This window comes from Aethalodelphis obliquidens, unplaced genomic scaffold (assembly GCF_003676395.1).
Source record: "Aethalodelphis obliquidens isolate GAN/ISIS:26980383/991018 unplaced genomic scaffold, ASM367639v1 scaffold25, whole genome shotgun sequence".
Taxonomy (NCBI): Eukaryota; Metazoa; Chordata; class Mammalia; order Artiodactyla; family Delphinidae; genus Aethalodelphis; species Aethalodelphis obliquidens.
The window spans coordinates 25113667-25126150 of record NW_020837969.1 but is presented as its reverse complement, the minus strand read 5'-3'; the positions used below and the strand labels follow the sequence as shown (position 1 = coordinate 25126150).

The 12484-nt window shown below is 38.5% G+C and overlaps 1 protein-coding gene across 9 annotated transcripts in view; it reads right to left on the bottom strand.

The window, feature by feature from the left end:
* Positions 1–12484, bottom strand: part of NRG1 (neuregulin 1) — a 1019883-nt gene that overhangs the window by 148453 nt on the left and 858946 nt on the right. For 6 of the 9 annotated variants that reach the window (XM_027122786.1, XM_027122798.1, XM_027122790.1 and 3 more), the window contains exons 3-4: positions 11038–11159; positions 219–269 (exon numbers count right to left, since the gene is read on the bottom strand). In XM_027122786.1, the coding sequence (XP_026978587.1) occupies positions 219–269; positions 11038–11159 (173 nt within the window). The remainder of the gene's footprint in view (positions 1–218; positions 270–11037; positions 11160–12484) is intronic. The other 3 variants (XM_027122801.1, XM_027122793.1, XM_027122794.1) reach the window with 1 other exon arrangement.

Below are 12484 nucleotides of genomic sequence, written 5' to 3'. Positions count from 1 at the left end.
CATGCATGCCTCTTGGGTCCAAGTTCAGACACACAGCAAAAACCGGACTCTTTTAAGTAAAATCCAAAAAAGCAGACTGAGCTGGAGAAAAATACTGGAGCAGAAAACAAGAGCAGCTGAAATGTGGATGCAGAAGGGGTTCTGATTAGTAGAAGGAACAGCCAGCTGTGATGCCTGTCGCTCTGGTTAGTAAAACTTGACGAGCTTATTTTCCTTACCTGAAGACACATACGCTGTCTCAGTTGAGGCTGGCATGCCAGTGATGATCTCTGCAAAAAAGAAAAGGTGATAGGACATTATGATGTACAGTCAGGAGGCTGGGAGCCAGTTCCACAGCCTTCCTTCAAATAAAAAATGTGTGTAAAGGAAGAAAGTACTGCAAGGGGACGATGCAAGCCCAGGCCTCATACATACAGAGAGCGAGAAACGCAAATAAAAAAAGACTATCCGGATAAGTAGTTCTTCTTTCTTGCGCAAAGAGCATGAGATGGGCTGTGACAGAATAATTAGGAAGAATTCCCTGCCCCCACTGGGGTCAGTGAAGAAGAATACACAGCAAAGGGCTCCTCTTCAGAAAGGAAGACGGAAACGGCAGAACCAAGAAAAATCAAAGCTGGAAGATCAAAACTGTGGTCAAAATTTTAAAATATTAGATCTTTGGAGAATTACATTTCTGGCCAACCCAAAAGCAAGTCATGTTTCCAGTCGGGATTGATGAAAAACATCAAGTTCTGGTATCAAATGCTACATAAAATTGCCAGTGGTAATCAAGATGGGTGTCTCATCATTTCAGCTACTCGGAGCAGGGCACAGAGCAAGTAGGCAGCTCCCAGCTCAAGGAAATGCAGAATGAACCTGTACACTTCCGGATGCACTATTATCATGGGAATTGTGACGGTATTGTTCAAACTCTTGACTTGTTTTCTTACTGCCTTTATGAGGGAATAAAGGATGAATACATTGTCTAATTCTGTATTCATCCAGTCCTTCCGAAAAGGGCTTCAGTTCGTTAGAATCTAATGTTCTCGGTGAGGCATAGGTTTATTGGACGTAGAGATGCAATGGTGGATATTATTCAACTTTCACTGTGTGTATAATTATTGTCAAATGATTTACTATTTATTAACCAGGACAAAAAGAGAAGTTGAATCTGTTGTGATGTATATATTACGAAAGTTACTAGATCCTACTAAAATCCTAAGTATGTCATATATTATCATTTTATGTTGGAATTAATAGTCTGTTAATCATGGAGTTGGAAATGTTCACGATCAGTAGAATCACCTTTAAATATAGTTATGACCACTTAGGGCTTCCATGATAGAACTAGTCTAGTAGGTAAGATGAATTAATTTAAGTGGCAATGTTTCTTCAAGCTGAGAGGCTCTAGGCATAAATGGTTTAGTGGAATTGGAAAAAAAAATAGCATGTGAGATTCAGCAGGATGTTTAAGAATAAACATCAAGTTAAATATGAGTATATATAAACATGAGAAATATATCTTTAGTAAGACCAGTTTGTGTTTTTTCTCATGCAATTTAAATATGGACGGCCCTCTCTAATGAAGCATTAGGAAGACAAACCATTCAAGGTGCAAGATTATTATCAAGCCACCAGTCACCTACATTGGCTCTTACACCCATAAAAATGGGATCCAGTGAAAAGAATCAGCATGTGAGGGTGTATGATGTCCTCGGGACCTTCACAAGCAGCAGGCATTAAAGAAGATATTCTGAGTTGGTGTTACGGCGTTTCTGTTTCTGAAGTGGCTACAACTAGCTTTCTTCTTATGGGCTGTAGAAAATGATAACGGTTTTTCTTCGGGGAAAAGTTAAACAGATAGAAACATTTCTATCAAAGATTCACAGCATTTGTCTTTCTCTGTGAGTAGCTAGAAGAAGATCCAAGTTTCCAAGCAAGTACCCACATTGGGAGAGATGCTTTCTCATTCTGTTCACGGGACTCATCAATGACACAACAGCCAGACTGAAGTAAGAAGCTCAGGTCATAAGAACTGGGCAAAAATCCCCATCCTGGTATGAGTATCAAGACTCTTTCCACATTTATTTAGTTTCTTTTTTATCTGGTAAGCGGGCCTCTCACTGTTGCGGCCTCTCCCACTGCGGAGCACAGGCTCCGGACGTGCAGGCTCAGCGGCCATGGCTCACGGGCCCAGCCGCTCCGCCGCATGTGGGATCTTCCCGGACCGGGGCACGAACCCGTGTCCCCTGCATCAGCAGGCGGACTCTCAACCACTGCGCCACCAGGGAAGCCCTCACATTTATTTTTGACAAACTAAGTAGTCCCCTGTGACCTTCCAAAAAATAAACAAAACAAAAACCCCAGAATCAGAGCTATTCTATCTTCAGCATTAAAGATCTCAATGGGAAGAAAGGTTAACCATAACATTTCCTTGTTTCATTGAATGACACATACATAAAAATACCAGAACAGGAGGTTAGTACAAATATCTATCTACATGTAGACAACTTAAAATAACCTCCCTTTCTAAAATTAGAGTTTATCCTGGAGACCTTATAAATATCTTTAATGATTATGGTTCAAATAAAAAACTTTTGAATTATCTTGGGGGTAATACAAGCTCAGAACTTGTATACTTCTATACTAAAAGAATCTTGCTGATAAGAAAAGTTAATCTTTTTGATTAAAACCACTCAGCGAACATCTTTATGCGTTTTGGGTAGAATTCATAGATTGAGAAAACAACCTTTTGTTATAAGGGTGATTGAAAATAATTTTGTTACAATTACAGATTTAAAAAAAATTATCAAGTCCTGAAATCTCCTTGATGTTTATTTAAGCAACACATCTTTCCCCTTAGTAATGTGGTATAGTAAATTTGTTAATTTATAAAGGACACCCCCTTCATTACTGCAAATTAATAGGGATGTAGAATCATCAAGAATTGAATACAGCTGAGCAATTTATGCTGAGTAGGCAAGGAAACATGGAACATCAGTATATTTGTAATGTTCGAGTGTTTTAATAAACTGGATCTGTTCTCAAGAAAAAGTGGCAGTGTCTGAAAAATAACACCTTCTGGAAAGGAATGTTTCTAATTATTATGTATGCATGGCTTGTTTGAAATTTCATCATGAGCACAATATACTAAACATAACTATTTAGCAAAATACACATAAACAAATACAAGCATACATATATCTGTGTGAATTTAAATATCCAATTGTGTGACTCTTTCTTATTCTAAAATCACAGGTCATTATTGTGCCTTCAAAAATTGTGATCAAGTCATTTTTTTAAAGATTTAAGACGGGCATACTTATTAGCACTGGTAAAAACGATTTTGAGCATCTGAATCCTTGCTCATAATCGGAGCTTAGTCTTAAGCAACTGAGAAATTGTGAAATTAACAAATGGTGTAGAGGCAGGATGGATACCATGCATTGAAAAGACAGCTCTTTTCCACTCATATTACTCTTCCTTATTACACTTCATGAGAATCCTACATAATGCAACATACATGGAGACTACTATACAAACTATAAAACACATTTTACGTGCTTCTTAGTATAACTATAGGTTGTTCACCAATATCATGGCATTTCTAACAACACTGTCAATGTGGGTTACCCACATGAGCTAATTTTTTAAAGGGCCAATTGATATATTAATCAAATTTTGTGGAAATATTTTTTTCTGCTCATCTAAAATGAAACAGCTCTTTTATTGCTAGGAGCCCAATTGCTCCTATGGGATCTTGGATCTCACTCAAATGATTTTTCTCCTGATTAAAACAAGAAAACCTAGTAGAAGATATGATTGATTAGTTGTATATTCTCCTGTATTAATCTTTTAAAAGACAGCAGTACTTAATTAGTTTGAAAACCAGTTACGTCTATTATTCTCTTCCCTAATCTGCTGCCCAGGAGTTTTTATAGAGCTTCTTAGCTAAGAATTAATGACTAAATTAAGGTTTCCTCTATAAAGACCAAGCCAAATAAGATACAAATTAAAATCAACATACAGTGTATGATCTGTGTGAACATGGTGTATGTGGCCTTTTAAACTACTATATTTGAATTCATGAAAGGAATCCACCTGCAATCCATCACGTAATGATGATTGCCTACGAGATCCTGTTTTGTACGAAAACTCAATTGGACTTTGGTAGACTGACATAATCCCAGAAGGCATCAGCAGACTGTATAGGTTTATATCTGTCTACTGTATGACAAGTTCTTTTTTCTAAATAAGGTAGGGATTAAAAGGCATTGGAAAGGACCCAAAACATATAAATTTCTAAAATGCTTAACAATTAACCTATATGTACATTCTTTTCTAAATGCTTGAAGATATTGGAAATATGGTCATTGCTTCACTCAAGCATATAATGAGTGGAGGGGAAATTCACAGTTTTTTCATATTATTTCATTTCTATCTAGCTGTTAATCTCAGCAGATCTAAACAATGGATTTCATTGCAGGAAGTTTATAAGATTAGATGGAAGATTTTCATGATCTGTGCTAATTTTATTCTAATAGTTCTCCGGCTGTCATAATGGGATTAAAGATAGTGTCAAACAGCAAGCTCATCTCGCTAAATTTTTCTTTTTCTCCTAAGGAGAAAAGAAAACACAGTCTTCCATGCATGTTTCCTTCTAACTCCTGCCATCCCTCCTAGAATCTTGTCCTAAAGTATGAACATCTAAGTGCCAGGAAGGCACCTGTATGAGAATTTAAGTAAATCACAAGAAATCCTTTGCATAGAATGAAATTAGGATAATTAGCTCACAGCCACATACCAGGATCTTTCATCAAGGCAACCTATATAGAAATTATCAAACTGTAGTTACGTACTTATCGGAGAAATGAGTTAGACCACACAAAATAAACAAAATGACTAATATTTCATTGATAATATAATTAAAATCTCAAGGGGAGTTCTACATAATATAATATTTTGGCAACATGTTCTTAAGTCTTTTTTTTTTTCTAGGACACCCCTCCCCCATACTGGGGGTGGGGGGATTCTTGAGAATTCTACTCTCTCAGCCCAAGTCAATGGTAAATACACATTTAAGAAGAGATGGTTTATCTCTTTGGTATCCCTGATACCAAAACCAGACAAAGATGTCACAAAAAAAGAAAACTACAGGCCAATATCATTAACGAACATAGATGCAAAAATTGTCAACAAAATACTAGCAAACAGAATCCAACAGCACATTACAAGGATCGTACAGCATGATCAAGTGGGGTTTATCCCAGGAATGCAAGGATTCTTCAATATACGCAAATCAATCAATGTGATACACCATATTAACAAACTGAAGGAGAAGAACCATATGATCATCTCAACAGAGGCAGAAAAAGCTTTCGACAAAATTCAACACCAATTTATGATAAAAACCCTCCAGAGGGAACTTACCTCAACATAATAAAAGCCATATATGACAAACCGACAGCCAACATCATTCTCAATGGTGAAAAACTGAAACCATTTCCACTAAGATCAGGAACAAGACAAGGTTGCGCACTCTCACCACTCTTATTCAACATAGTTTTGGAAGTTTTAACCACAGCAATCAGAGAAGAAAAAGAAATAAAAGGAATGCATATTGGAAAAGAAGTAAAACTGTCACTGTTTGCAGATGACATGATAGTATACATAGAGAATCCTAAAGATGCTACCAGAAAACTGCTAGAGCTAATCAATGAATTTGGTAAAGTAGCAGGATACTAAATTAATGCACAGAAATCTCTTGCATTCCTATACATTAATAATGAAATATCTGAAAGAGAAATTAAGGAAACACTCCCATTTACCATTGCAACAAAAAGAATAAAATACCTAGGGATAAACCTACCTAAGGAGACAAAAAACCTGTATGCAGAAAACTAAAAGATACTGATGAAAAAAATTAAAGATGATACAAACAGATGGAGAGATATATCATCTTCTTGGACTCGAAGAATTGATATTGTGAAAATGACTATACTATCCAAAGCAATCTATAGATTCAATGCAATCCCTATCAAACTACCAATGGCATTTTTCGCAGATCTAGAACAAAAAAATTTCACAATTTGTCTGGAAACACAAAAGACCCCAAATAGCCAAAGCAATCTTGAGAAAGAAAAACAGAGAGCTGGAGGAATCAGGATCCCTGACTTCAAACTATAATACAAAGCAACAATAATCAAGACAGTCAGCTATATACATATAGCTGACTCACTTTGTTATATACCAGAAATATAGATCAATGGAACAGGATAGAAAGCCCAGAGATAAACCCATGCACATATGGTCACCTTATCCTTGATAAAGGAGGCAAGAATATACAATGGAGAAAAGACAGCCTCTTCAATAAAGGGTGCTGGGAAAACTGGACAGCTACATGTAAAAGAATGAAATTAGAATACTCCCTAACACCATACACAAAAATAAACTCAAAATGGATTAAAGACCTAAATGTAAGGCCAGACACTATAAAAATCTTAGAGGAAAATATAGGGAGAACACTCTATGACATAAATTACAGCAAGATCCTTTTCGACCCACCTCCTAGAGGAATGGAAATAAAAACAAAAATAACCAAATGGGACCTAATGAAACTTCAAAGCTTTTGCACAGCAAAGGAAACCATAAACAAGACCAAAAGACAACCCTCAGAATGGGAGAAAGTATTTGCAAACGAAGCAACTGACAAAGGATTAATCTCCAAAATATACAAGCAGCTCATGCAGCTCAGTATCACAAAAACAAACAACCCAAACCCCAAATGGGCAGAAGACCTTAACAGACATCTCTCCAAAGAAGATATACAGATTGCCAACAAACACATGAAAGGATGCTCAACATCACTAATCATTAGAGAAATTCAAATCAAAACAACAATGAGGTTATCACCTCACACTGGTCAGAATGGCCATCATCAAAAAATCTACAAACAATAAATGCTGGAGAGGGTGTGGAGAAAAGGGAACCCTCTTGCACTGTTGGTGGGAATGTAAATTGGTGCAGCCACTATGGAGAACAGTATGGAGGTTCCTTAAAAAACTAAAAATACAACTACCATACGACCCAGCAATCCCACTACTGGGCATATACCCTGAGAAAACCATAATTCAAAAAGAGTCATGCACCACATTGTTCACTGCAGCACTGTTTACAATAGCCAGGACATGGAAGCAACCTAAGTGTCCATCGACAGATGAATGGATCAAGAAGATGTGGCACATATATACAAGGGAATATTACTCAGCCATAAAAAGAAATGAAATTGAGTTATTTGTAGTGAGGTGGATGGACCCAGATTCTGTCATACAGAGTGAAGTAAGTCAGAAAGAGAAAAACAAATACCGTATACTAACACATATATATGGAATCTAAAAAAAAAAAAAAGTGGTTCTGAAGAACCTAGGGGCAGGACAGGAATAAAGATACAGACGTAGAGAATGGATTTGAGGACACAGAGAGGGGGAAGGGTAAGCTGGGATGAAGTGAGAGAGTGGCATGGACATATATACACTACCAAATGTAAAACAGATAGCTAGTGGGAAGCAGCCGCATGGCACAGGGAGACCAGCTCGGTGCTTTGTGACCACCTAGAGGGGTGGGATAGGGAGCGTGGGAGGGAGACGCAAGAGGGAGGAGATATGGGATATATGTATACGTATAGCTGACTCACTTTGTTATATAGCAGAAACTAATACAACATTGTAAAGCAATTTTACCCCATAAAGATGTTTGGAAAAATAAGAAAAGAAAAGAAGAGATAGTTTGGCCGTGTGGCAGTTTATAACCAGAGTACCTCTTCCCAGAATCTTGAGGGACAGGGATGTGACAACATGAAGGTAGTGAATTTGAGTCCCCAAGAGCTCAGGACCTGAGCTGAGACTTCTTGGATAACCAGTCTTGATCTGAATATAGCAAACTCATAGATGACAGTAGAAGGTGAACATCAGAACGGCTCCACATTTTCCTCTGGTGGCACCAGAACGAAGCCCGTGAGGTGTGGGAAGAAAAGAGAGTCCCCCAATGTACAGAATGCACTGGCCTTGTCTATCCTGGTGCCTGATGAGTACAGGCTCTGATGAGCTTCACATCTGACCCACTTCCTCTGAAAAGAGAGGGCGTTTCTAGGCAGCCACGTTTCTGGCTCCACTATCCTGGGTGAGCCCACGGTGGGGACCTGAGTAGAACACATTGATGATTTGTAAGCTCTCTGGATCTTTTGATGTGGTCTGGCATAGTCAGCTCCGCCAGTCAGATTCTTGCTAGGGGAATTTGATTTAGGAACTGAGGAAACAGTCACACAGTAGGAGTCAAAACTGGAAGGATGCCTTCAAAGGAGGCATGAAGAAGAATATGGCCAATTGGAATCATAAGCAGGTCAAAGTTTGGAATTATAAAGAAGCATATTTGATGGGCTTCCCTGGTGGCGCAGTGGTTGAGAGTCCACCTGCTGATGCAGGGGATGCGGGTTCATGCCCGGGTCCGGGAAGATCCCACATGCCGCAGAGCGGCTGGGCCCGTGAGCCATGGCCGCTGAGCCTGCGCATCCGGAGCCTGTGCTCCGCAACGGGAGAGGCCACGACAGTGAGAGGCCCACGTACCGCAAAAAAAAAAAAAAAAAAAGAAGCATATTTGAAAGCAGGAGAGGTTAGAAAATCTAAGAAACAGAAGATTCAAGAACATATCTGAGGCACATGAAGGAGAGACTTGAGAGAAAAGCCATAAATTCCTGGTGTTTAAACTCATAGATACACCCTGGGTACCATGTTCTCCTCGAGGCCCAGTTATAATGGAGTTCTAGTTCTTCCCAACGGAATCCCCCTCTCTTGATGCCTCACACCCGTTTTTCAGTTTTCGTTCTTCACAAACCAAGGAATCTACCTTAAACGTTCACAAACAGAGTCTGGTATAGAGTAAACTATACTGGACCGGGAATTAAATAATTTAAGACACATCCCAAGTCTCCATTTCTTTTTAAATACAATGAGAGGGTTGGATAAGGATGAACTAGACCTAACGTTCTAAGTAGAAAATAAAAACCACCACCTTATAGTGTAATTGACATTCTTTGTTCTCCTCCTTCAGATGCTTTCAATAAGCCAGTAGGAACCCAGTCCTTAAAGAATTTTAGTTGGTTGTTTAAGAATGACTTCCTTACAATACTCCGTCAACTTCTTTTTATTCTTGTCAGGTAAAAAAGAACACCCCTACCTTCATTTCTCTACACTTTATAATTGGTCAATACTACATTCAAATTCAAGACCAATTCTTGAATGAATTAATGTGGAACAGTAAGTTGGATGTCGCTCCTATGAAAGAAATGTGAAAAGCCATATTATCAAAACTTCTGCACCCCGAAATTAATTTTAAAATTCTATTAATTAATTATTTAATTCTATTTTCCTGGGACTTTACAGTACGCATAACTACACAAATCTAATCATGTCCAAATCATAATTCAATAGCCTTTACCACGAGGACACAGATTGAACCAAACAAGCAACTGACAAACTGAGAACAAGCTATTAAACACGGTATAATAGAAAGAAAAGAATAAGCCACTGACATTTTAAATTTGTGTTTCAAGTTGCATCCCATAAAATTCCAAGTGGGGAAAAATAACGCAAGCCAAACTCTACTGCTTAACCTGTGCTGATTAAAAAATAAAGCGATGTTATGTTTACTCTTATAAATTTTAAATGGTAAATGATAAACACGACCCCTAACCACAGTAAGGGAATCCACTTTTCACTGTTGTCCTTTGTTCTCTGTGGAGGGAGGTATTTAAAGCGAAAGTAATGAAGTGTGATTACACTGCAATAGAGCAGTTCATTGGGAAGTCCACAGAGGACTTAGGAATTAACCTGGATTTTCCCAACCCTGTTCCATATTTGTATCTCACTCCATCCTCCTTATCCTGTTAAGTCAACTGATATAAACAACATCAATCTCCTAAGGAGTTAACCCCTAAAGTCACTTTTACTCTTCCCTTGCTGGCTTCGCAATTTTATCTTATCACTTTAAGAGATCAGGCCTTTGCAGTGGACATTCTTTCTCAGCACCTGCCTAGAAGCGGTGCAGTTACGCTTTGTTTTATAACAGATGACGGGACTTGTGAAGGCAGCTGTTCAGTGCCATAACTCAAAACAGCACCAAAGGTTTTGAAGCAGCGTTTTATTGTTTCAAGAGATTTAGCTGCTCACTGCTAGCTCATCATCAGCTTCTAGAGATGACTCCATCGAGTTGTGCAGTGTTAGGGGATCGGGAACAGAGAGCCACCAGCTGTGGAGCTTTGCCCTTCCTCAGATAACTCAGAGAGGTGGTCGGAAGACAGGGGCACCTTCTGCCTCCAAGTCATTCATTTGTTTAACAAACATCCCCTGACACTGCCCTCAGAGAAACAGAAGCTGAAGCCTATACATAAAAAAGGCTTTGCCTCTAAGACTCTCTTAATTTCCGAATTAACAGGCCCAAAACAACCTGATAGGCCTAACTTTCTACTACCTAGAGCCAGATGTATATAAGAACATAAAAACTGCCAGGACTACGTCAAGATTGTATTCTGTTTACACACACGCACGCGCACACACACACAAGCAGAACATATATTCATACATAATACACATATGTATGTAAATATATACAATATACATATATTCTGTATATACATATGCATTCTGTACATAAATTATATGTATACACATATTCTGGTTTGATAAAGCAAAAAACTTACCTGCTCTCCCTGACTAACTTAAAGTGGAGGTATAATCTCTTTCTTTTAGCAAACCATCCTGTCTCTGCTATTCATGATGTTATTCAAATCCCTTTAAAAAAAATCTATGTATATTTCAGGTCTATTTCAGTCATGAGTAAAGAGCCTTATGGGGGACCCATAAGATAGTTGAAAGGCATGGTTTTCCCTCCACGATTTGTTTGTTCACAATGAGATTTAACACACCGATGTATTACAAGTCTTACCACATACCTTAATGACTCCTCTCTGAGACTGAGAAATAGGACATAGTAGGTGTCTCTTACCGTTTGCATCCACAATGGTGATATTGGCAGAAGCACTGTCGTTTCCTAATTTGCTGATCACTTTGCACATGTATTCTCCAGAATCAGCCAGTGATGCTTTGTTAATGCGAAGTTCTGACTTCCTGTGAGACCAGGACCAAAGCGGTTGTAAGTATATTTCACAGAAATACAATGACCATCAAAATAAAGCCCCTGTAGTTTCAGAGTTCTCATACCCCCCCTTCCCGCTCTACACACACCATGTTAAAACACAACTGACTAGTACACAGATGTGTGATTTCACCAAAAGTGAGATACATCTCATTTACATCATACCCTGGACATAGTCTTAATTTTATCACCCAGCTCAGCAATTGAAATAAATTCTTTCCTCATTTTTCTTATTATTCCTTTCGCACCACCACTAACCACATGATGCCTCAGAATTTTTTTTCACCCAAACGATAAATTTCCTTTCCTCTCTGTATCTCAATGTCACCAGCCACTAGGGTTAAGGAAGATAAAAAAGTGTAAAGCCGTTTCTTATAAATCCGGTAAGCACAGATACTTAATGAAGGCTAGACTAGATTAAAATGCTCTGCACTCCTTTTCCCAGCAGAGTGACATCAGGAATTATGTTAATTTTGAATGCAGAGGATTTATCACTTCCAAAAGAAAGGGAATTTGTCATTCTTTAAGAAGATTCTCACTGCTGGGAGCACAGTACCACACAAATGGTTCTTAATATTGAAATAAATATTCATACAACAATAGCACACACTTTTATAAAACTACATATTAAACCACTATTTGGCGCTCCTTCTAAGCATGGGCAGCACTGTGATTTGCATCTGTCTCTATGCTTTACTACTGCACATACCCTATAATTTAAGCAGTCTCTATGATTTAAAAACTCAGGCCTATTGGGATTGGCACAGCATTCATTAAAGCCTTTTGCTAGCTAGTGGGAACCTGCTGCATAGCTCAGGGAGCTCAGCTCTGTGCTCTGTGATGACCTAGATGTGTGGGATGAGCGGGGAGGGACGTCCAACAGGGAAGGGATATATGTACACATACAGGTGATTCACCTCGTTGTACAGCAAAAACTAACACGACATTGTAAAGCAATTGTACCAGTAAAACATTTAAAAAAAAAAAATACAGTGTCCTTGTATACAGGAGTCTGGTACTGACTGCCTGGGTTCTTGAGAGGAGGACATCAGGGAGAAAAGGCAGGAAGCAAAGACAGCAGCTCAGCATTATACGCAAACCTCCCGTAAACTACACCTTCCTCATTTTAAAGTGAATTTTCTGGTCTTCTTGTCAGATAATATTATTAATCAAATTGGATCAATTGTTCAAAATTTAATTTCTCCTCTTCTCCAGTCTACTGAATTGAACCACCCCTACCTGCCTTCCATGTTGGTACTTTTGCTTATTACTTCTTTCTCCTAGAATGGGGGCCCCA